This window comes from Oratosquilla oratoria, chromosome 12 (genome assembly GCF_046742065.1).
Source record: "Oratosquilla oratoria isolate Oo_2021 chromosome 12, ASM4674206v1, whole genome shotgun sequence".
Classification (NCBI taxonomy): domain Eukaryota; kingdom Metazoa; phylum Arthropoda; class Malacostraca; order Stomatopoda; family Squillidae; genus Oratosquilla; species Oratosquilla oratoria.
The window spans coordinates 22,068,828-22,095,556 of NC_134788.1; the positions used below are offsets into that span (position 1 = coordinate 22,068,828).

General features: G+C 39.1%; 2 protein-coding genes across 5 annotated transcripts in view; one reads left to right on the forward strand and one right to left on the reverse strand.

The window, feature by feature from the left end:
- Positions 1 to 26,729, reverse strand: part of LOC143031084 (uncharacterized) — a 434,563-nt gene that overhangs the window by 345,591 nt on the left and 62,243 nt on the right. The window lies entirely within an intron of this gene.
- Positions 1 to 26,729, forward strand: part of Frmd5 (FERM domain containing) — a 133,497-nt gene that overhangs the window by 59,107 nt on the left and 47,661 nt on the right. For all 4 annotated transcript variants that reach the window (XM_076194493.1, XM_076194492.1, XM_076194494.1 and 1 more), the window contains exons 4-7: positions 6,079 to 6,255; positions 10,230 to 10,438; positions 13,750 to 13,902; positions 21,372 to 21,460. In XM_076194493.1, coding sequence (XP_076050608.1) covers positions 6,079 to 6,255; positions 10,230 to 10,438; positions 13,750 to 13,902; positions 21,372 to 21,460 — 628 coding nt within the window. The remainder of the gene's footprint in view (positions 1 to 6,078; positions 6,256 to 10,229; positions 10,439 to 13,749; positions 13,903 to 21,371; positions 21,461 to 26,729) is intronic.

The following is a 26,729-nucleotide window of genomic DNA, read 5'->3' on the forward strand; positions in this document are numbered from 1 at the left end:
GGTTGGTTAGAACGGGGGCAGTGTGAAGTGGCCTTTAAAGCAGAGAGGGTCGAAACTAGGTAATTAGACTTTGGACTTAATTAGAATTAACTAGTTATACTTAATTACACTTTGGATAGAATTTGTTTATTTTCTGGGGACAATTGTGTCTACTTTCAGGTAAATTACCATGTAATAATCTTGGGTTACCACCTCTGGTTGTTTGCCAGATCATCAGAAGTTACTGGCACATGTTTTCAATAGATGCATTGTCATCCTTTCATGGTCACTGCTAAGTAGAGACCCCATTTCAACCTCCTCCGTGATTCCTGTACAATTCTGTTGGCCTCAACCCTCCTGCAGGAGAGCCACGGCCCCAAAGAGACTCGGCCACGATCAGCAAGTTGGCCCATGGGTCACTCGTAGAGATGATTTTAAAGTGCTTTCTGAATGGAGCAAATGTTGGGCCGTGGAAGATAATGCTCTGCGTCTGTTATGTTAGTGAATGCATCCTGCTCATGTGATGTCTTTCGCCATGCCAGTTCTTCTGTGTTGTGATCGTTTTAGTGTTGGGTGGTGACCTGGAGAAATTCTTTCTTCTAGGCTTATATTTAGGGGTATCTGATTTAGCTCTAAATTTATTGGTGTCGAAACTAATTATTTAGCAACCATTATGTATATGTTTCTGTATGGTGTTGTGGGGTAGGACTACATGATCTCTTACTTTAGAACACATACTCTAGAGAATTGGTAACATCAGATTCTTTTATCGACAGTAAATTCAAATTTACTGGTGTATCATCATCTCTACATGGTGTTGTTTCTTTGATCCGTTGGGATGTTACTATGTTCATTGCTGTGTTGAACAGGCTACAACACCATGACTCTTCACTTCAGCTTGTTTCTCATCAGACTGTATAGGTTTCGAAAGTGGTCACCCATCCTTGGGAAAACTTGAAAATAAATGTACTTCTATAGTTATCAAAAGGTTTTATTCAAATCGTTTCAGACTTGTTCCGGTATCTCATCTTTACTTTAAGAAGATCCTCCGTTAGACAGTCACGATTTTTGTTTGTTTTAGACACTTCGATGACGTAGTAGTGGAGTGTCCCAGGGTTCAGGGGCAGGGCACGACTTAGACTAGACCAATCTTCTCGAGTAGAAAGAGTAGTGGAGGGCGATGTCAGTGCAGGAACTTGTCTGGTTTTACAAGACCCGTTTCCTACTCTCTTCCAGAATCCTCTCTTCTCCCTGGTCTCATTCCAGTGACTGGAATGTTTGATAATTGACTTCAAGTCCTTGACTTCCTGGTTTGAGTTTCCGTGTGTGAAGTGGTTCTTGCTTTATGGAACCCAATCTGGGTACTTTTTTTTTTTCTTTTTTCTCGGCAACCGGGATTAACCCATTCAACTCCGATGACAAGATGTCTTGTCATTTGGTCAAATAAAACAAAAAATCATAATAAAACAACAAAATGTTTGATGATCAAACAGCACCAGAAAAATATGACGTCAGTCCTCGCTTCGCTGCGAGCGAAGCGAGGATTGACGTCATATTTTTCTGGTGCTGTTTGATCATCAAACATTTTGTTGTTTTATTATGATTTTTTGTTTTATTTGACCAAATGACAAGACATCTTGTCATCGGAGTTGAATGGGTTAAAACGTAAAGCCGTAAGACGAAGGGGTTTCGATGAAATCAGAGTTCTTCGCCAGCCAGGTCCCCTCGATGCCTCGGAAGCGTTGAAGTCTCCAGTGCCACAAGGGAGTTCCTCTTGCTCTTCCTCTTGTTCTTTCTCTCCCTCTTCTTCCTCTTCTCTCTCTTCTTCCGCTTCTTCCAATTCCTCCTACTCGTCCTCCTTCTGTTTGTCCTCCTCGTTCTCCTTCTCCTCCTAATCTTCTTCATCCTTCACCTCCTACTGCTCCTTGTCTTCCTCCTCTCCTCCTCGTCCTCCTCGTCCTCCTCGTCCTCGTTCTCGTCCTCCTCGTCCTCCTCCTCGTCCTCGTCCTCCTCCTCCTCCTCCTCCTCCTCCTCCTCCTCCCCCTCCCCTTCCTCCTCCTTCCCTTTCCCCTCCTCCCCTCCCTTCTCTTAAGATCTCTACAGTACATGATTTCGGGAACGTGGCCGTGGTAGTGGTTCACTACGAGGGGGAGTGCCCCAGAGAGAGAGAGAGAGAGAGAGAGAGAGAGAGAGAGAGAGAGAGAGAGAGAGAGAGAGAGAGAGAGAGTGTGTGTGCGTGCGTGTGTGTGTGTGTGTGTGTGTGTGTGTGTGTGTGTGTGTGTGTGTGTGTGTGTGTGTGTGTGTGTGTGTGTGTGTGTGTGTGTGTGTGTGTGTGTGAGTGTGAGAGATACAGAGAAAGAGAGGGGAAGAGAGACACAGAGAGAGAGAGAGAGAGACATAGAGAGAGAGGGAGACAGAGAGAGTGTGTGTTTGTGTGGGTGGGTGAGAGAGAGAGAGAGAGAGAGAGACCGAGAGAGAGAGACCAGAGGGGCAGTTCGGGAAGAGACCCTCTCGTCATGACGGTTCGAACGCTGCCGGTATCTATAAAGGAATATTGTATTCTTTGTGCTTCTCTTGTTGTCAGTCAGGATCTTTATTCTATATATATATATATATATATATATATATATATATATATATATATATATATATATCTGTATTTATTCATTTATTTATTTGATTATTTATCTATTTATTCATATATTTGTTTATTAACTTAGAGTATGTAATATCAACTTGATACGGCGATAAGATTTAATGATTCTGTAAAATAAAAATAATTGAAATCAGGTTTAAAAAAAATCCGTGATGATGATGATGATGATAGTGATTAACTATTATTTTAAAAAGATGTATATATTATTTCCGCTTCGTTTTGCTAAAAGGAAACCCACAGCCCCACAGTGTAAGGCAACGGTCATCGGCGCTTTTGCCTGTATTGTCTTAGTGTGGGGTTCTTGTTGTCAGCGGATTCTAGGAGGAGGAGGAGGAAGAGGAAGAGGAAGAGGAAGAAGTCGCCGGTCAGTTTTCCCCCATCCGTGTGTGAAAGGATAAAAGCAATATAATCAAAGTTAATAAATATGTTTGCCCGGAGACCGAGTGTCATCCTACCGGGGTTGCACATTATGAGGACGGATAACAAGGAGATGATTCTCTTTGACGTCCATTTTTCCAGTACCAGCAGGATCAGGATTCGAACCTTCCACCAGCGCCGACCGTTGGGAGTTCGTTAGGGTGAAAACGATTTCGGTTACAATATTTCAATTTTCAAATTTTCAAATTATCTTAACCGTCATGTATAGCAAAGCTGAACTAGAGATTGTAAACCTAGACGAATGTTATGGGGCATTTAGACGGTCAAACGGTTCGACAAACCCGGTTTGTCAAACAAGTGTTTGAAGTGATGTTTGACCGTGTGAATAGGGTATTTGGTTGTCAAACACGTTCGACAAACGTGTTTGACGACCAAATACCCCATTCACACGGTCAAACATCACTTCAAACACTTGCCTGACAAACCGGGTTTGTCAAACTGTTCGACCGTGTAAATGGCCCTTTAGACATACTGTTGAAATGTTCTTAGGATAGTTTAGATTTCTGTAAGCGAGGTCATATTCAACTGAGGTTGGAGGTAGGTAGGACGCCCTCGGAGTCATCACACTGGGCTATTTTTCCTCCAACTAATCGGCGGTACCGCCGTCAAATCACTATGTCAAACTATTTTGTTTTCTGGGCAAAAATACATTTAATGTCATTTGATGTGCTGCTGTAGGAAGATTATTAACCACCGGCACGTCAGACTCCTACCCCCCGAAAGCTGCAAATCTGCTCCAGCAGTCGGGGGTAAAATAGCTCAGTGTGATAGCGTCTTAACGCGGTCAACTCCGATGACAAGATGTCTTGTCATTTGGTCAAATAAAACAAAAAATCATAAAACACCAAAATGTTTGATCAAACACCAGAAAAATATGACGACAGTCCTCCTCGCTTCGCTCGCTCGCGAGCGAAGCGAGGAGGACTGTCGTCATATTTTTCTGGTGTTTGATCAAACATTTTGGTGTTTTATGATTTTTTGTTTTATTTGACCAAATGACAAGACATCTTGTCATCGGAGTTGAATGGGTTAACGCGGTCAAAGATAACCTGAAACGACCTGGAGAGGACCCTGAGGGAAACAAATCATCCATAGCAATACTACGAGTAAACGTTCTCCTACCCTTTCGAAAACGTCCTCTCGGAAGGAAACAAAACGTTTGGATCGTTACGTGGGAAGTCTTTGACGAGGTGGAAACGTTAAGCAAGGTTTACACGCTACGATACATTGTAGCGATTTATTGTAATGAAAAGGTTGTTACAATTATAAATCGCTACGATCTCCTGTTAATTACACGTAATGACAAATTGTAACAACCTTTTCATTACAATAAATCGCTACAATTTATCGTAGCGTGTAAACCTTGCTTTAGTCCTAGGCGATAAAGGCTTCCTTCTCATGATGTCTTTCCTCTGGCATATACCTGTTCGATGCATCGATCACACTGGATTCTGATCGAAGGTGTGGGGATTGGAGCAGGCAAATAGTCAGGTTGTGTCTTTTGGCAGGTTGTGTCTTTAGGCGGGTTGTGTCTCTCCATAGTATAACTCTGTGAGGATCAAATGCGCTCATTGTGTGTGCCTACACCGTGTCTTAATGTGATTGTTTCCTCATATCCTATTCTTTATCTTGTATGATGTGGCTTAGTTTTGTCCAATTTGATTCCCCTCCCCCTCCCCACACCCAATTTGATTAAGTGTGAATTAGTAGACAATTGATCACGAAATTAACCCATTCAACTCCGATGACAAGATGTCTTGTCATTTGGTCAAATAAAACAAAAAATCATAAAACACCAAAATGTTTGATCAAACACCAGAAAAATATGACGTCAGTCCTCGCTTCGCTGCGAGCGAAGCGAGGATTGACGTCATATTTTTCTGGTGTTTGATCAAACATTTTGGTGTTTTATGATTTTTTGTTTTATTTGACCAAATGACAAGACATCTTGTCATCGGAGTTGAATGGGTTAAGGCTTAGAAAAAAAAAATGCTAGTGTTTTTCATGTCTTTTCAGTGGCAAGATCTTTGAAGGCACACCAAGCCCATAAAAAACTGCTGCCTGTGTGACAGGGGTTAGTTTGTACCCCAGGCTCGACTCCTTGGCATAAAATAAAAATGGTCAGGACATGCTTGTACTGTATGTATGTCACACATGCCGAGGAAGTCACCTCACATTTATGTTTGTATGAGCATGTCACATATGCCTTTGTACCTCCTCCTGTGGCACAGAATGATGAGGATTTAGGTGATTTTGAAACAGAGAGAGAAAATGAAGTCAGTCCAGTGACATACAGTTGTTTTTTAAGTACGACCTGCTAGGTTGCATTCGTGTCTGGATGAAAGACAGCCCTCTCGTTCAGCTTCTGATAGTTTTATTCCTTAGCTAAAACTTATTTTTTTCTTGTACTCACTGTATTGCAAAATGTTTGAGGATTTTATTGTCCATGAATTTTTCCTCTGAACGTATGTCTACTCTTTTTTAGGATTTTGAATAACGACTCTCTGACTTGAATCTGGTAGACTTCTCGATTCCTGTATTTAGATTTTTCCAAGTTACCCCTATGTATAAGAAGGGGTTCACAGGGTCCAACGGTTCGTCGAACGCGGTTCGACAGACAGTGATGTGTGAACGGGGTATTTGGTTGTCGAACCGCGTTCGACAACCAAATACCCCGTTCACACATCACTTTAAACACGTGTCTGTCGAACCGCGTTCGACGAACCGTTACACTGTGTGAACCCCCTCTAAGACGCACCACATCTAAATTTCAGAGTAAACGTGTCTCGGAGAAACTGTATAGGGAGATTGAGAACCTGCATGGCTCAGTGCATGTGACTAAAAAAAAAAAATGTTAGTGAATAAACACCCTGTATGCCACACACAGCTCTATGAGATGGATTTGTTGCAGTAGCGGCAGACTTTATTGAATGCTGTTGATTCAACCCGCGTAAAAGTGTAGCGGACAGCATTTGATCCTTGTGTTCGTTCTCTCTCACCAACAGACTTGTCACCGATATTGTTTTGTTTTCGGGTGAAGTTCTACCCAGCTGATCCGATAAGGCTCCAAGAAGAAATAACTCGATATCAACTCTTCCTACAACTTCGACGAGATCTTCTTCACGGACGACTGTACTGTTCACAGTCAGATGCTGCGACGCTCGCTGCCTATATCGTTCAGGGTAGGTAGGTAGGGTGATATATAATGCCGCGTCGTCGTTGTCATGTTACTTACACGCACTTACACACACACACACACACACACACACACACACACACACACACACACACACACACACACACACACACACACACACACACACACACACACACACACACACCAGCAACCGAGGAAATGTTAACTGTTACCTAAAGTATTGCGGACTGGAATAATTTCAACACAATTTCCCAATTACTGGGAATTTCTCCAGGAATATGGGACTGCTTACATGTATTAGTAGTAATAGTAATAGTAGTTGTAGTAGTAGTAATAGTAGTATTAGTAATAGTAGTTGTAGTAGTAATAGTAATTATAGTAGTAGTAGTAGTAAGAGTAATAGCAGTTGCAGTAGTAATAATAGTATAGTAGTAATAGTAGTAGTTGTAATAGTAGTAGTTGTAATAGTAGTAGTTGTAATAGTAGTAGTTGTAGTAGTAATAATAGTAGTTGTAGTAGTAATAGTAGTAGTTGTAGTAGTAATAGTAGTAGTAGTAGTAAAAGTAATAGTTGTAGTAGTATTAATAGTATAGTAGTAATAGTAGTAGTTGTAGTAGTATTAGTAGTTGTAGTAGTAATAGTATTAGTATAGTAGTAATAGTAGTAGTGATAGTTTCTTGTCTACTCAAATGGTTTACAGAGAGAGAGAGAGAGAGAGAGAGAGAGAGAGAGAGAGACTAGTGGATTTTGTGTATTCTCCACGAATGGTTGCATTATAGAATAGATTGATAGAAATGATCATGATCATTAATAAATTAAAAAAATCGTTTGAAGAAAAGGATGCGTAGGTAAACATGTACGATTATCATTGAACGATGATCGTTGAATCGTCCAACGATCATCGTTCGTGAACACAACGATAATCACCAAACGATTGTCTAGAGCACCAAAACTTTGTTTTTGAATGGGGCTGTTTTGCTTCGAGTAATAGCCTCTAGAATCGTTACAAACAAAGAATTAGTTCTCTAGATAATCGTTTTACAACCATCGTTGAGCCGTGAACGATGATCGTATTTAAAGAAAAGGTATCTTAACCACAGAGGTTAGATATTTGGGATGAATGTAAGGTGGTCAATTGTCAGGATTGATATTTGGATGTTTGTTGTTGATTATTTGGCGTTTTAGATCAAATCGCGAATACATTTATAGATTAGGCCACCGTAAGACTAGATATAGTTAAAGTGGATATAACGGTTGAAAAACGGGAAGGCTTGTTAGCTTTTGTTGTATTTGTACGGCTTTGCTGACAAAAATAACTTTCAATTTTAGAGGAACTGCAACGCTTGGAAATGTATTTGATGTCCGACATGCATATTTCTAGTTTTTGTATATTTAGGAAGATTTAGATGTTGGTAGTGCTTGTAGACGACAACGACGACAACAACAACAACAACAACAACAACGACGGCAACAACGATGACAACAACGACAACAACGACGACGACGACAACAACGATGACAACAACGATGACAGCAAGACGACAAAAACAACGACGACAAAAACAACGACGACAAAAACAACGACGACAAAAACAACGACGACAAAAACAACGACGACAAAAACAACGACGACAAAAACAACAACGACAACAACGATGACAACAACGATGACAACAACGACGACAACAACGACGACAACAACGACGACAACAACGACGACAACAACGACGACAACAACGACGACAACAACGACGACAACAACGACGACAACAACGACAACAACGACGACAAAAACAACGACGACAAAAACAAACACGATAAAAACAACCACGATAAACACAGCGACGAAAAAACAACGACGACAAAAACAACGACAAAAACAACGACGACAAAAACGACGACGACGACAACGACAACAACGACGACGACAACAACGACGACAACAACGACGACAACTACGACAACAACAACGACAACAACGACAACAACGACGACGACAACAACGACGACAGCAACAACGACGACGACAACAACAACGACGACAACAACAACAACGACGACAACAACAACAACGACGACAACAACAACAACAACAACGACGACGACGACAACGACGACAACAACAACAACAACAACGACGACAACAACAACGACGACGACAACAACGACAACAACGACGACAACAACGACGACACCAACGACGACAACAACGACGACACCAACGACAACAACGACAACAACGACGACAACAACAACGACAACAACAACAAAACAACGACGACAACAACGACGACAACAACGACGACAACAACGACGACAACAACGACGACAACAACAACAACAACGATGACAATAATATTAACAATAATAATATTAACAACAATAATTCTAACAACAATAATACTAACAACAACAACATTAACAATAACAATAACAACAACATTCATAAAAAATTCAATATTAAATCTATAGCCAAGTTATGTGATAATTTGCTTCATATGCGAATATATATTTTAACTAATGCTGGTACATTGTGGCAAGTTGATGAAGGTGGAAAAAGAAGTTACGGGTCTAGTTCCGAGTTTCTGAGTTTATTCCTGACCGGTTTCGTCCTCTGAAGAAGCATAGAGCGAAACCGGTCAGGAATAAACTCAGAAACTCGGAACTAGACCCGTGACTTCTTTTTCCACCTTCATCAATTATAACTAATGTGTTTTAACTAACCAAGGTAATCAGTTGATTCATGTTGTTAATACATATTTCAAACAACATATTTGGAGGACCCGGAAAGAAGAAATAAATAGACAAATCTGATCATTTTTATGACAGTCGCATGCCGGATTCGAACCCACTGCTTTCGGCCACCCGTAAGATCACCTTCACAGAGCCTTAACCCACTACACCAACAGAGACTATAGTCTCTGTACGGGTGGCCAAAAGCAGTGGGTTCGAATCCTGCATGCGACTGTCATAAAAATTATCAGATTGATGTCAAATAATTGTAATGTTTTGAGGGAGTTTTTCAATGTGGCCAGTTATCTTTGACTAAGTTTATGTCATTTATTTAATTATTGATCTATTTATTTTTGATAACTATTTAGAGGATTAGCTTGTTAGTTTGTCTTAATTTATTCATTGCGAAGTGAATGTCATCTACCTATTTATTATTTCACTGTTTAGTAATTAATCGCATATTTAATGGGTTTATTTGTTTTAATTTATCTAAGCTATAACAACCATCTGGAGTTTCACTAACTAATCAGATGATTAATCAATTAATATAATCTAATTTATCTTGATTTATTTATATTTATCTTAATTGATTTTACTTTATTTTAATTAATCTAATTTTTTCTTGATTAGATAATTTATTTTTATTTAAATCGATTTACCTTAATTTATCTAAAATAATTTATCTTAAACATCTTAATTAATTTTTATCTTAATTGATTTACCTTAATCTGTCTTAAATAATTTATTCATCTTAAACATCTTAATTAGTTTATCTTAATTTATCTTAAAAATTATCTTAATTGATTTACCTTAATTTGTCTTAAATGATTTGTTTATCTTAAACATCTTAATTAGTTTATCATAATTTGTCTTAATTTTTATCTTAATTGATTTACCTTAATCTGTCTTAAATAATTTATCTCAAACGTCTTAATTAGTTGATCTTAATTTATCTTAATTAATTTACTTTTATCTTAAACATCTTAATTATTTTATCTTAATTCATCTTAATTAATTTACTTTTATCTTAAACGTCTTAATTACTTTATCTTAATTTATTTTAATTAATCCATTTATATTATCTTAATTGATTAACTTTAATTTCTCAAATAATTTATCTTAAACATCTTCATTAGTTTATCTTAAATAAGTTATTAATCTTGATTTAGTAACCTTAATTTCATAAATAATTTATCTTAAACATCTTAATTAGTTGATCTTGATTTATGTTAATTAACTTATTAAACTTGATGATCGTATTTCCAGCGGAACTAGGCGACTACGATGTCGAGCAGCACGGTGACAACTACCTCAACGACTTCAAGATCCTCCTGAAGCAGACGCCCAAAATCGAGGAGCGGATCGCCGAGATCCACCAAACGCTGAAGACACAAACGCCCTCGACGGCCGAGACCAATTTCCTGAGGAAGGCGTCGCTTCTAGATACCTATGGGGTCGATCCTCACCCAGTCAAGGTCAGTCAAGTTTGAATCGTTTGCTCTTTGTTTATTTATTTATATATGTGTTTATTTGTTTTATTGATTTATTATTTATTATATGTTTATTTATTTATGTGTTTATTTATTTGTATGTTTATTTGTTTTATTTATTTATTTATATGTTTATTTTTATTTGTTTATTTATTTATTCATTCCTGTATATATTTGTGTATCTGTTCATCAGTGTACTAATTTCTTAATTTATTTATTTGTTTATTATTCCATTTATTTACTAATTCATTTCTTTATATATTCATCTATTCATAGATGTACTAATATGTTTATTTACTTATTATTTTGTTTATTTACTAAATTATTTTTTGTTTATTTATTTACTTGTATTTTTATTAATTTATCTGTTTATATATCTAATTATCTGTTTATTTATTTATCTAATTTATCAATTTTATTTATATGTTTGTCTATTTGAATATTCATTTATTTGTTCATAATTTTTTTTCATATTTATTCATTTATTTATTCATTTTTTACTTATTTGTTATGCACTATTTTTTGCAGTGGAACCAGTGGGTATTTTATTTTATTTTCTAAGAAAATACGATGGAATGTATTTATTCATGTATGCGAATAAATCACAAAAACACGTGATTCACAAAATGTGTAATAGAACCACTTGGAAAATAAAATGAAAGGTGAGCGAAGGATTTCATCTATTTAAGACATTTCCAAAGGTACAGAGTATGGAAACAGTGACTATATATATAGATATATATATATACATATATATATATATATATATATATATATATATATATATATATACCATCGTATATATATATATATATATATATATATATATATATATATGCACACATAAAAGAAACACTGTTTCCTTACTCAGCACCTTTGAAAATGTCTTAAATAGACGAAAACGTTCAGTCACTTTTAATCTTATTTCTCAAGTGGTTTTATTACATATTCATGTATCTATTTTTTAAAGAAAATATGATGGAATGGTAAATAGAATCAAATAAAGTAAAATGGAATAAGATTGGAAGAAAATTAAGTTAGGTAGCATGTGCATACGAAATGATCTAATGTAACACAAAATGAAATTTTATTGATTACGGGTATAACATATTATAGAATAGAATAACATATCAAATGAAAGAAAACGAAACAAAATAAAATAGAATAAAACCAAATAAAAAGAAATTAAATGAAAAAGCAATGGCCATTTGTCAGTATCTCATAGGTGAGAATTGAGAGAGAAAGAGAGAGAGAGAGAGAGAGCAAAAGAGAGAGAGAGCAAGAGAGAGAGAGAGCAAGAGAGAGCAAGAGAGAGAGAGAGCAAGAGAGAGAGAGAGAGAGAATACTAATAACTTTTAAGTCCTCCTTAAATTTATCCTGTGGAGGCTCACTGGTTAGGGTGTCGTTACGCAAAGGTCGAGGGGGGTGGCGGCTTGAACTCTGCCACCGGCGAAGTTGAATCAAGGGCATGAGTCAATAATTTCCACGCTACAACATCTTTTGTAAGGGGCACAGTGCTAGCCTCCTGATAGATTTTTTGTTTCCGTCCTAAAACCATATCATCATCATAAACACAAAATCGCCCCCAACTCTCCCCACCTTTCCATTGATTTACATTGCAATTGAACCGCGGCGATTTTGTCCCCAAAGATGGAAGCGTTGACGACTGCTGACGAAATACTTTCGCAACTTTGTCAAGTTCCCTGGCTTGGCCCTGTTCACACTAGGCGTTTCAATCGCCGCGGTTCAATTACAGTGTAAGTCAATGGAGGCATTCACACACAACCACAGTAGGAAACAGCGGGAGATTGGGATTGGGGGAGCGGTTTGTGGCTCATGAATAAGGTGTTCCTGTCTGATATAAGACAATTGCTTTGAATGATAATAAATAGATAAATAAATAAATAAACAAATGAAATAAAATGTGTAAAAAAAAAAAAATTAAATTGCTATTAACTTTTTTCATGCATTTATTTGTTTATTTTCCCTTTTTTTTTTTTATTAATCAATTTATTTATTTACTCATTCACTGAAGGATCATTGTGGCAGTCAGTTATATTTGGGGTCCCTATTTTCATGCATTTGATTGTTCCTTTTTCAAGAATTAATTAAATTATATATATGTGGAAAGGGGTGAAAGTGGCAGTAATCTGGAAGTGAGCATTAAAGGGAGAGCAACTGGAGGAAGTGGATAGTTTTAGATATTTGGGTGCAAATGTGGCAGGAAAAGGTGGAGTGAAGGTGGAGGTAGAATATAGATTGAAAGAAGCGAGTAAATGCCTTGGTGGATTAAAAAGTGTAATGAGGAATAGAAATTTGGGAATGGATGTTAAGAGGAAACTGTATGAAGGAGTGATTGTGCCAACAGCACTGTATGGAGCAGAAACATGGAACATAAGAGAGGAAGAGAGAAGGAGCTTGAATGTGTTTGAGATGAGGTGTCTGAGAAGTATGATGGGGGTTACTAGGCTAGATAGAGTGAGAAATGAGGAGGTGAGGAGGAGAACAGGGGTAGAAAGGGAGCTGGGAGATAGGGTTGATGAAAGAGTATTGGGATGGTTTGGACACATGGAAAGAATGAGTGAAGAAAGACTAGTAAAGGAGGTATGGAAGGCAGATGTGGAGGGAGTGAACATGAGGGGACGTCCTAGGATGAGATGGATGGATGGGGTGAAGGGGGCTTTGGGGAAGAGGGGAATGTCTGTTGAGGAAGGACGGGAGAGGACAGAAGACAGGGGTGAATGGAGAATGGTTGTATATGGAAAATGTTGTGATGCATGAGGTGGAATGGACGGGGGAATGGGGGGTGGGGAAGTGTGTGTGAGCAAAATTTTGATGCAGCCCGAAGGGATTTCTCCCCGTCCTCTCCTTTATATGGGGGGACGGAGAGCGGGGGTCGCCGATTTAATGAAGCGGCCTTGCTGTGGATGTGCTGTGTCTTCCGACACTGCTTCTGACCCAGGGCAGTGGACAGGGTGCAGGGATGACCCGTCATCTAGGAGGTGCTAAGATGGGAGGGAGGGTGGAGGGGTGTGGAGTGTTTTCGGGGATGGAATGGGTGGGAGTGATTTTGTGCCTTTTCCTTTTTGGCTACCTCCCTGATAAGGGGGAAAAAGCCTTGGTATATGTATGTATATATATATATATATATATATATATATATATATATATATATATATATATATATATATATTGCAGGATCATTGTGGCAGTAAGTTATATATGGGATCCCTATGTTCATGTATTTATGTGTTTCTTTTTCGTGAATTAATTAAATGATTTATATATTTTTGCAGGATCATCGTGGCAGTCAATTATACCTGGGACTAAACCATGCTGGTGTGCTCACGTTTCAAGGATCGCGCAGAACGCATCACTTCCGGTGGTCGGACGTGCAGAAGCTCAATTACGAAGGCAAAATGTTCATAGTGCACCTTATCTTCACTGAGGTATATGAACAAATAATAATAATTATGATAATAAAAAAGATATATATACATATACATATATATATTGGTGAAGCATGGCAGGAAATTCTCTCTAAGGCATATTCTGTTAAAAATGACAGCAAAAGAATAGTCAATTAACTTCTTCCATCAGCTCTCAAGCTTGAGCAAAGTATATTTCTGGTAGGGGGGAGATGGAGTAAATAAAATTTCCAATATTCATGGGAAACTCAAACGGTATAATGAACACAAAAACATAGCACACAGCAAACAAAATACAAGAAATTAATACAAAAATACAGCACACAGAAACAAAATACAAGCAGAGCAAATTGAACATCAAGACATTTCACAGATATTTCTGCATCCTCAGTTGAAGTGAAGATATAGGAAAAGGGAGCATGTTTTAAATGGAATGAAAAGCACAGGGAGAAGTTACCATGTTGTAACTGGGGGAGGTCCCTCGTAGAACCACGGAACACTGGGAGAGATCGCGGGTGAGCGAGAAGGGTACTCGGAGAGATCACTCCCTGTTTCAGTGCCAATATGTCTCTCAGACTTTCAGAAAAACATATGGCTGTACGTTCTTCCCTTTGGCGGGGAATGGAAACCCTCTGTGGAGGAGGAGGAGACTCTGATTTCTTGGGGTTGACCATCTGGCTCCTCTGGACAGGTTTCATGCTGGGGAGGAGGGCGAAGTCATTTACCAGCCTATCAATGGCAGGTTGTAGCTCCTTTATCCAGATGGCTTCCAGGATGGCCAGGCGCTGTGGGTCCTCTTCTTTTGCCACAACTTTGGTGTTTTTGACCATAGTCTACCTATCAAGGATGCAGAAAGATCTGCAAAATGTCTTGGTATTCAATCTGTTCTGCTTGTATTTTATTTTTGTGTGCTGTATTTTTTTAATTACGTACGTTACCACTGTTCTACCACTGTTCTACGGAGCAACCGCTGTGGATGTACTGTGTCTTGCGACACTGCTTCTGACCCAGGGCGGTGGGCAGGGTGCAGGGATGACCCGTCATCCAGGAGGTGCTCAGATGAGAGGGAGGGTGGGAGGGGTGTGGAGTGTATCTAGGGATGGAATGGGTGGGAGTGTTTTTATGCCTTTTCCTTTTTGGCTACCTCCCTTGGAAGGGGGAAAAAGCCTTGGTATATGTATGTATTTTTTTAATTATTTTCTTGTCTTGTATTTTGTTTGCTGAAGACAGGGGTGAATGGAGAATGGATGATGTTGTGGTGCATGAGGTGGAATGGGTGGGGGGATGGGGGGTGAGGGAGTATGTGTGAGAAAAATTTGATGCAGCCAACGGGATTTCTCCCCGTCTTCTCCTTTTCTGCATGAGTGAGGGGATGGAGAGAGGGGGTCGCCGATTTAATGAAGCATCCTTGCTGTGGATGTGCTGTGTCTTGCGACACTGCTTCTGACCCAGGGCAGTGGGCAAGATGCAGGGATGACCCGTCATTTAGGAGGTGCCAAGATGAGAGGGAGGGAAGTGGGTGGAGGGGAGTGGAGTGTGATGATGGGGATGGAATGGGTGGGAGTGATTTTTATGCCTTTGTTTTTTGGCTACCTCCCTTATAAGGGGGAAAAGAGCCTTTGGTATATATATATATATATATATATATATATATATATATATATATATATATATATATATATATATATATATATATATAAGATATGTGTGTGTGTTTGTAATATATACCTACATGTGTGGTTTTCATGAAGAAAAATGTCTCTTGCTTTGAGTTTTATTGAGTGGAACCTTGTAGATCCATGCCATCCAAGAAACAATCCTTGGGTCCTCCCCCCATAGATCTCTCTGGAAGGAAACTGATATGTTTTCTTTATCATGTTAGTATGATTTTATTTCTATTTCATCAGCTGGTAGAAGGAAGAGGCTTGGGAAAGAAGCAGTCATTGGTTGATAGTTTTCTTTGAGTCAAAATATATATTTATATAATTAAAGGAGATAGAGATCTTTGGCTCGTACTGGAGATCAGGCACCGGCCCCTCCAAGGCTGCACCTTGAGATGGAGGTGTGAGTATTGATGGCATTTGAAGATGGGTGACAGGAAGATCTCTGATGTAACCAACAGAAAGTAGGTACCCAATATAGTTCCAGTGAACAAACAAGAACAAGAATAACAAAAATAAGAACAAGAATGAGAACAAAAAGTAGAAGAAGAAGAAGAAAAAAAAGACAAAGAAGAATTATATCGATAATGGCAGCAAAGATGACAGCGACGACAAAACATCAACACCAACAGCAGCAGCAGCAAAAACAACAACAACAACAACAACTAAAACAGCAGCAGCAGCAGCAATGCCAAAGATAACACCAAAGACAACACCAACAACAATGACAGCTGGATGTACCTGTGTATAGGGGTTATCATACTAGAATATTCCTCCCCACCCCCACATGCTACCTCCAACCTCCATTTGAATAACTGAAATATAATTTCGCTTACAGAAATCTAGACTTTTCTAAGAACATTTCAGCAGTTGTATGTCTAACATTCGTATAGGTTTACAATCTCTTAGTTCATCATTCAGCTTTGCTATATCTGACGGAAAGATAATTAATTGATACTTGGAGATTTGAAAAATAAAAAATGTAACCAAAGTTGTTTTGACTCAAACTCTCAATGGTCAATGTTGGTGAAACCCACAGAAGCCCAGTGTGATAACCCCAAATGTGAAGCCCTGTAGACTGGCACTCAATCCCTGGATCAGGGCAATGTTCCTGACTAAGAGCGCTATTCAGGGTGTTGCAGGTTTCTAGAAAGGGAGCCTCAAAGTTAGAAGTTAACTGAGGTTAGAGTTAGAAAGTATTTGATTAATTAACATCATCTGTCTTCTCTTGCATGCTTCATGAACCTGCTCAGGATGCAAGAACAAAGGTAAGTTTGGATATCTGCAGTTAGGGGCGTCTGCAGGACAAAATTAAAGATGTTATACATATATGGTTAACGATATAAGGATATATCAAGATACTTTAAATTGGTCACATATATTTACATTTTGACGCAGCCCGAAGGGATTTCTCCCCGTCTTCTCCTTTTATGTATGGGGGGACGGAGAGGGGGGGTCCCCCAATTTAATGAAGCAGCCTTGCTGTGGATGTGCTTTGTCTTGCGACACTGATTCTGACCCAGGGCAGTGGACAAGGTGCAGGGATGACCCGTCATCCAGGAGGTGCTAAGATAAGAGGGAGGGTGGAGGGGTGTGGAGTGTATTCAGGGATGGAATGGGTGGGAATGATTTTATGCCTTTTCCTTTTTGGCTACCTCCCTTGTAAAGGGGAAAAAGCCTTGGTATATGTATGTATATTTACATGGTCTACATGAGTTACATTTTGACTTTCATCAATCATACACTGATATTCTCTAACTTAAAAATCTAACAAACGTATACATTTTGTATTTTCCTTGCATTTATTTTATTCTATTTAATCTTATTTATTTATTTTGTTAATTTTCCATAAATTATATAAATTCCGAGGAGGGGCAATTCCACCACTCCCCCTGCAGACACCCATGTCTGCAGTAAATATGTACCTGTGGGATGAGATCTTGACTCTGGGATCTCTGGCTGGTGACTTACTATTTTTTTTTGTTTTCATGACCCAATTTGCGACAGTCCACATTTCTTACTTCTCAAGTAGAGAAGCAAAGTAAAAGGTACAGATGGAGTGATGTCAGCAGAAGAGGAGATGGTAAGGGAAAGATGGGCAGAGTATGATTATTTCAGGGAGCAGCTAAATGTAGATGAGGAATGGTAGTAGCTGTGGGAGGTGCTAAGAAAGTGATAGTGATGGGTGAGGAAAATTGGAGAAGAAATAAAAAAAGATGAGATGCAAGTAGTTATTAAAATTATGAGAGCAGGTAAGGCACCTGGGTTAGATGGATCTCATGCAGTGTTTGAAGAAGGGAGGTACAATAATAGTGGTCTGGCTAGTATTTACCTAGTTGTATTTTGCGGGAAGGGGAGCTATGCTCGTGGTGTCCAGCCATTGTATCTTGCAGTGTCTAGTTTGCTTTTAAACTCATGAATGGTTTTTGCACATACTATTTCATTATCCAGTTTGTTCCAATTGTCCAAAACTCTATGTGGAAAACTGTTTTTCTTCAGTTCTCTTCTATAGCTACGTTTTTTTATTTTCTTTCCATATCCTCTTGTGTTCCTCTTCTCCCAGTCAAGTAAGTCCTCTCTATCAAGTATCTCTGTGCCTTTCATGATTCTGTAGATGGTCAGTAGGTCACCTCTCTTCTTTGCTCCAGTGTCGGTAACTCCAGTTTAGCCAATCTCTCCTCGTATGATAGGTTTGCAAGTGCAGGTGCCATTTTTATAGCTGCTCTTTGGATTCTTTCTATTTTCTTTATATTCTTTTTGGTACTGGGGGACCACAATGTCGCCACATACTCTAGTCTAGGCCTTATCAATGTAACCAATATTTTTTTTATCATGTCTTGGTCCAAGTATGCAAATGGCACTTTTATTGATCTTAGCAAGTTGTAAGTCTCCCCGACAATTTTGTTAATCTGTTTATCATAGGACAAGTCATTGGTGATGATTACTCCCAAATCTTTTTCGGATCCTACTTTCTTTACTTCTTTGGTTCCAATTGTATATTTTCCTGATATTGTGTTTTTGCTTTTTCCAAACTCCATTATGCTACACTTGTTAGTATTAAAGTCCACTTCCCATTTCTGACTCCAGTTCCATACCCTATTCAGATCTTCTTGCAGTGCTTGACAGTCCTTATCAGTTTCTACTTTCCTTAACAGTTTGGTATCGTCAGCAAAGAAGCTCATGTAACAGTAGTGAGATTTAATGCATGTCTAAGGGAAGGTAGAGTGCAGGAGTGGAGGAGTGCCTGTATAGTTTTGCTTTACAAGGGAAAAGGGGACAGATAGGAGTGTAGTAGTTTCAGAGGGATGAGTTTGTTGAGTGTGGTTGGGAAAGCTTATGGGAGGGTTTTAGTGAGAAGATTAGGAGAGAAACAGAGGAAGTAATTGGTGAGGAACAGTGTGGGTTTAGGAAAGGTAGGGGTTATGTGGATCAGATTTTTGTGGTAAGACGGATATGTGAGAAAGCTTTAGAAAAAGATAAGGATGTTTTTTGGACCTTTATGGATTTGGAAAAAGCTTATGACAGGGTAGACAGGAAGGCACTGTGTGAGGTTTTGCAGATATGTGGGATTGGGGGAAAGTTGTCATGGACAGTCAGGAGCTTTTATAAGAGTAGTAGAGCCTATTTTCAGAATGGGAATGGAGATAGTGAATGGTTTGAGGTAAATGTGGGACTGTGTCAGGGATGTGTCATGTAGCTGTGGCTGTTCAGTGTGTACATGGATGGGGTGGTGTGGGAGGTAAATGCAAGGGTAATGGGCAGCAGGGGATTCGAGTTGTTGGGAGAAATTGGAGAAAAGTGAGAGGTGAGCTTAGTTGTTGCCTGCTGACGACACTTTGTGGCAGAGTCAAAGGGGGGATTAAGGCAGTTATTGATGGAGTTTTGGAAGGGATGTGATAGGAAAAAGCTGAAGGTAAATGTGGGTAAAAACTAGGTGATGAGATGTACAAAGGGAGAGGATGGCAGCAAGTTGGAAGTAAGTCATAAAGGAGGGAGACTATAGGAAGTCAATAATTTTAGGTATATGGGGTCGCATGTGGCAGTAGAAGTGGAGGTAAGTTGTAGACTGAGAAAAGCCAGTAAATACTTTGGGGAATTAAAAAACGTCATGAGAAATAGGCATCAGGGAATGGATGCAAAAAGGAGATTGTATGAAGAGGTGATTGTCCCGACAGCTTTAAATGGGGCGGAGACTTGGAACTTAAGGGAGCCAGAGAGGAAAAGTTTGAATGTGTTTGAAATAAAATGTGTGAGAAGTATGGTAAGGGTTACAAGGTTGGATAGAGTGAGAAACGAGGAAGTGAGGAGGAGAGCAGGAGTGGGAAAGGAGATGACAGATAGGGTTGATGAAAGATTATTGGGTTGGTTTAGACATATGGAAAGGATGAGTGATGAAAGATTAATAAAAGGTGTGGAAGGCAGAGATAGAGGGGGTGAATTTGAGGGGATGACCAAGGATGAGATGGATGGATGGATGGGGTGAAGGGGGAGTTGAACAATAGGGGAATGTCTGTTGAGCAAGGAAGAGAGAAGGCAGGAGATAGGGATGAGTGGAGAGTGAAAGCATATAGATGATACTGTTATGCAAAGAAGGGAGGACAGGGGCATGGGGGTTGCTTTTGTGTCAATGATATTTTGATGCAACCTGAAGGGATTTCTCCCTATCTTATCATTTTGTGCATGAGGGGACAGAGAGGGGGGTTTGCCAATGAAGTTATGCAACCTTGCTGTGGGTGTACTGTGTTTTGCTACATTCCCTCTGACCCAGGACAGCAGTGGGTGGGATATAGGGATTACTCATCAATGATGAGGAGCTATGATTTTTTTTTTTTTTTTTTTTTTTATAGGGGAGCAAAAAAGGGTTCAGACAAATCAAAGTAGCATTGCCATAGTAGCTTTATTTTATTCTGACTGCCACCAGATAATCTTATTCATGTAATCAATATAAGACAAAGTTCATTCCAAGGTGAAACACTTGTATCATTTTAAGGTTAGTTTGACATAAAGGCAAAAACTAGGAAGGAATTTGACAACTTAAGATATCTTTGTGGATTGATAGATATAGCAGCCATCTATCTTGCATAATCATTATGTATTTTAGTCAATGTCAAAAGTTGCATTCGGCGGAGGATTAGTCTCGAGACAAAAAGTGATTTCGATCATTAGAGAGAGGTTCCTTGGAGGGCCTTTTAGGGAATACTTCCCTCCTGTGGCAGGTTGAGGACTTTGTCAGTGTTGGGTAGGTCCCGCTGGATGTTTCAGTACAAGAAAGGCATATGGGCTGCCCATGAACTAAATTATGATAATGATAATAATAAAAATGATGATGATAACAATGGTGATGATGATGATGATAAATTGATAAATAGATACATGATTATATAGATAGTATAGTTATGTGTGGAAGCTTGCTGACCAAGCAGGCAGGTTAGGGCATTGTTAATTTTGGCAAAGTTCAAGGGGAACCCTGCCACCAGCAAAGCTGAACCAAGGGCACTATGGTTCATTAAATTCCACACTACAAAGGCACCATCCTAGCCATCTGGTGGTTGTGGAGTTTGTGACAATAAACCATATCATCATCATAGTTATATGTATGGCTTTCTTGTTCTGTTTCTAGCTGCATCTTACATAAAATAAAACCAAACTAATAACAGCTTTTGCAATCATAATGCCTTCTGTCTCATAGTACTGATGATGATGATGATGTATTTTTGTGTGTGTGTGAAGGGAAACAGGTATGGAGACATACAGAACAGTCTTCTGGGAGTCTAGAACTGTAGAAAGGTTAAGAAAAATCTCTGGTGTAACTCATTTTCCTCTTTGCAGAAGAAACACACTGTTGGGTTCAAATGTCCGACTGCATCGTCTTGTCGGCACCTGTGGAGATGCGCCGTTGAGCAACGCCTATTCTTCACGTAAGTTTTTTTTTTTTTTTTTTTAAGTTTTAATACATTTTTTTTTCTTTTAGTTTCTAATGATAAATCATAGAATGCTGCATGACTAATAACAATAACACATCTAGTAGTTGAGAGTACCCTGCCTAGATTACCTCTTTCAAGGTTTAAGCAGTTGGCAGTGACATAATTGCTGACAAGAACATAAGAATAGAAGAGACTGCAAGGGACCACAAGGCCTGCACAAGGCAATTCAATATCCATAAAGTTATCCCATCTTCTCTTAGAAGAGCCAATTGCTTCAGCACTCACTCACTCACTCCATGGTCACAAAGTCTGTGGTTTTGTTAACCATTCTGTTGGTAAAGCAGTTTTTGCCCATTTTCTTCTTAAACCTAAATCTGTTCAAAGAGAGGTTAGTGATCTCAGTTGCCAACTGACAGTTATCAACTTGTTTCATGTATATGCTTATGTATTTCTATATCTAAAGGAGGTCATAGGAACCCCAAATGTTGTGTCAGGTGTAATCACTGGAGGTCCCAGGTTTGATTACCCGGCAGTGCCAGCCTTGCAGTGATGCTCGCTATCAAATACCCTTGTAGGGTATTGACCGTGTCAGTTTCATGCAACCAACATATTCTGGACTTTAATGATTACCCTATGCGCCAGAATCATGCAGCACTCTTATATCATTGGAGACTGATCTCTACTAAATAAATGAATTCTTAGAATTTATAAACTTGTACTCAACCTCCTTCCTATACTTTCTGTAAGTCTCTCTTTTGCCACCTCTATAACTCCATATATCTGGTGTTATATTGACCCCAAGGATAGAGGAGCTAATTATTGCACAAGGATAACTCTTCCACTTTGTCCAGCCAGAGAGAACTGACTGCAAGAGCCAAGAAACTCGCTCTTATAACATAAACAGAGGGATTTTCTAGTTGCTAGAGGATGTAAGGATCAAATTTCTATCTTGTATGTATGTTTAGGAGGCCTTAATAACATGACCTAACACATGGTGTTTGGTAAAAGAGAAATGCAGTGTGTCATCATGTTGAAGGGGTTCTGGAGTAGTATTTGGTAGGTTTTATATTCTCCATTTGTCAGCAGTAGCCAACGCTTCTATTGACAGGGACAGCAGTATTGTGCTGCAGAGGTGGAGTAATAGAATTATTAAAAGAGAGATATGAATCAAATTCTTGCATGCAGTATCAGATGCCTGACTGAGGTACAATGATTAATGCATCACAATACTTGTGTCATGAAAAATAAAATCACTGCTGTATTGCTCATTCTCTTTCACTGAGTGATGATAAATAAATACAGAAATCATGATCAAGCCAGTTCACAGAATTTAGGGGTAACTCAGCTACAAATACAAAATAATGATAATCAAGACAAATACAAAATAATTATAATCAAGACGCCAACACCAGCATCCTTATATACCCACTCATGCCTCATGATGCCTATGTAGGCATCATCATCCTATGGAAGAGGTTAAGGAGGTCAGCGCAATGGAGTGATAGATTTATTTATTTATTTTAATTTTATGTGGGTAAAAGTAAGGTGACGAGATGTACAAGGGGAGAGAGTGGCAGCAGGCTGGAAGTGAGTATTAAGGGAGAGAGACTGGAAGAAGGGGATAGTTTTAGATATTTGGGTGTGAATGTGGCAGGAAAGGGAGGAGTCGGGGTGGAGATAGAATGTAGATTGAGGGAAGTGAATAAATGTCTTGTTGGATTAAAAAGTGTAGTGAGAAATAGACATTTGGGAATGGATGTTGTTGAGAGGAGATTGTATGAAGGGGTGATTGTGCCGACAGCACTGTATGGGGCAGAAACATGGAACATAAGAGAGGAAGAGAGGAGTTTGAATGTGTTTGAGATGAAATATCTGAGAAGTATGATATGCTAGATAGAGTGAGAAATGAGGAGGTGAGGAGGAGAACAGGGGTGGAAAGGGAAATGGAAGATAGGGTTGATAAAAGAGTGCTAGGATGGTTTAGACACATGGAAAGAATGAGTGAAGAAAAACTAGTAAAAGAAGTGTGAAAGGCAGATGTGGAAGGAGTGAACATGAGGGGGCATCCTAGGATGAGATGGATGGATGGGGTAAAAGGGGCATTGGGAAAGAGGGGAATGTCTGTTGAGGAAGAATGGGAGAGGACAGAAGATAGGGGTGAATGGAGAATGGTTGTGTATGGATGATGCTGTGATGCATGAGGGGGAAGTGGGTGGGGAATGGGGGGTGAAGGAGTATGTATGAGAAATAATTTGACACAGCATGAAGGGATTTCTCCCCATCTTCTCCTTTTCTGCATGAGGGGATAGAGAGGGGGGGGTCGCTGAATTAATGAAGCAGCCTTGCTGTGGATGTGCTGTGTCTTGCAACACTGCTTTTGACCCAGGGTAGTGGACAAGATGCAGGGATGACCCATCATCCAGGAGGTGCCAAGATAAGAGGGAGCAACGCGGGTGGAGGGGAGTGGAGTATGTAGGGGATGGAATGGGTGGGAGTGGTTTCTATGTCACTGTCTTTTGGCTACCTCCCATGTAAGAGGGAAAAAAGCCTTTGGTATATGTATATATGTATGTATTTATTTACTTTTTTTTTATTGGGATTAGTCTCCAATGAGACATACATACATACATATATCGTAGAAACCACTGTTGGAGTAGAAAAGACTGGAAACGGGGAATCTATATATTTCGATTGCAAACTGCAATCCTCTTCAGTAGATACAAATAAGAGAGAGGGCGTGCTGTTTAAGTAGCACCCTTAACAAAAGAAAGGGGAACATGGGAAGATATCTCTACCCTCTTCTCGCTCCGTATGTGAGGTCAGGAGGCAAATGAGCTTTAACTAAGTTGGAGATGAAGAGTCCGGACATGAAACCCATTCTGGTAGTTATCTTCATTTTTTCAGCAGTCACCCAGACAAAGTAAAAAGTAGCGTCGCTTCAGGATTATTCCTTCGAGCTCTTAGAATTTGCAGCCCCCAGTTTCTTGAAGGAGAATTTAACATTATAAAATCTCAACTTAGTAATTTAGCTTACCCGGATTGGTTCTTGGTCAAAGCCCTCAGCCGAGCGAGATCCAATTTTTTCAACACCACCCCCACTTCCTCTAATTTTTCATTGGGTAAGAGCTCTTTAATCGTTCCCTTTTCTGAATCATTCATTCCCTCGACCAAGTTTCTTCCCAAAGACAAATTAAATATGATTAATTATTACCCTAACACCATTAATAAAAAGGTGGTAAATGTCCATCAAAGGTTAAAAGAAGAACAGAGCCAAGGGGTTTATTCGATTCCGTGTAAAGGTTGTGACTTAGTTTACATCGGACAGACTGGAAGGGATTTGAATACCAGGATGATTGAACATAAACGTTCCATTAAATATGCACAAGATAGCTCAGCTGTGTTCCAACATGTTAAGCAATTTAAACATTGTTTAGATTGGGACAGAGCTGAGCTTATTTATAAATCCAGATGTGAGTTCAGGAGAAAAATGGTAGAATCTACGATCATTGAATTTCAGCCCAACATGAATATTTCAAAGGGGCAATGGTCCCCGGACATAATGTCCGGACTCTTCATCTCCAACTTAGTGAAAGCTCATTTGCCTCCTGACCTCACATACGGAGTGAGAAGAGGGTAGAGATATCTTCCCATGTTCCCCTTTCTTTTGTTAAGGGTGCTACTTAAACAGCACGCCCTCTCTCTTATTTGTATCTACTAAAGAGGATTGCAGTTTGCAATCGAAATATATAGATTCCCCGTTTCCAGTCTTTTCTACTCCAACAGTGGTTTCTACGTTATTGACAAATGTGTGATTACATTTTTCACCTGTAACATATATATATATGTATATATATATATAAATATATATGCATATATATATATATATATATATATATATATATATATATATATATATACCAAAGGCTTTTTCCCTCTTACAGGGGAAGTAGCCAAAAAACATAGGCATAAAATCCATTCTCACCCATTCCATCCTCACATACTCCACTCTCATCATCCACCCTCATCCATCTCCATCCCTACCTCTTATCTTGGCTCATCCTGGATGATGGGTCATCCCTTTATCTCACCCACTGCCTTGGGTCAGAGGCAGTAGTAATAATAATAATAAATAATAATAATAATAATAACAGTAATTTATTTGGTATTGAATCAATATATATGAAGTGCAGATAATGAAAAGAACACATAGTTCAAAATAACAATTACAAATGCCGAGGATAACACAAAAAACCATGTAAGCTTATTTCTATTCCCAGCGCAGTGTCTCCAATAATAAAAAGATAATGACTGGCCCGTACGGGTGTCACTAGTTACCATTCCCACTGAAAACTCCTAATAAGGAGGAATTTGTGGAAGGGGTATTTCTCTTCATACATATTGGTAAAATGGGATTTTCCTATAGGAATAATATTATACTTTTTTCAGGGGAGAAACTTTGGAGTTATCTATATTGTTTTGGATTTGAAATAGTCAGATCTCCTTATATGATGATGGGAAAGAAATAAGTTGAGGTTGACAGAGAGAGATTTTTGAGCCCGTTTCAGAGAAAGAAAGCCAGCCACTTGAGACTGCACCCAGAGCTGGATGTATTTACCTATTTGTATTTACCTATTTGTATTTTATGGGAAGAGAGCTATGCTCTTAGTGACTTGCTATTGTATCTCTCAGCATCCAGTTTGATCTTAGATTCTTGTATAGTTTTTGCACTCGCTGTTTTATCATTCAGTTTGTTCCAGATATTTATCACCCTGTGTGGGAAGCTATTCTTTGTCAGATCTCTTCTGTAACTATCCTTTTTAAGTATGTATGTGTGTATGTACTTTACCTAGTTGTATTTACCTAGATGCATTTTACGGGAAGGGGAGCTACACTCATGGTGTCCCGCCTTTGTATCTCGCAGTGCCTAGTTTGCTCTTAAATTTGTGAAATTTGCACCGTATTGTGTTCCTCTGTATGTTCCTAGGTGCATTCCTCAGTGCGTTCCGCTTTAGTTTAGATGGGGTTAGTGCTCCCAAATTATTAAAACTTAAGAGACAGGTTCATACAGAAGTCAAAGTCTGGTAGGCCACATACTATACAAAAGAAAAATGTTCGTAGGCCACATACTGTACTGGCACCTATATTGCTTTAATAGTTTGGGAGTGGTAACTGTGGCCAAACTAAAGCGGAATGCACCGAGGAACACAACGAGGAACGTGCCCAGCTCTGACCGCACCACACCTCCAAGTGAAGGCGAGGGGTT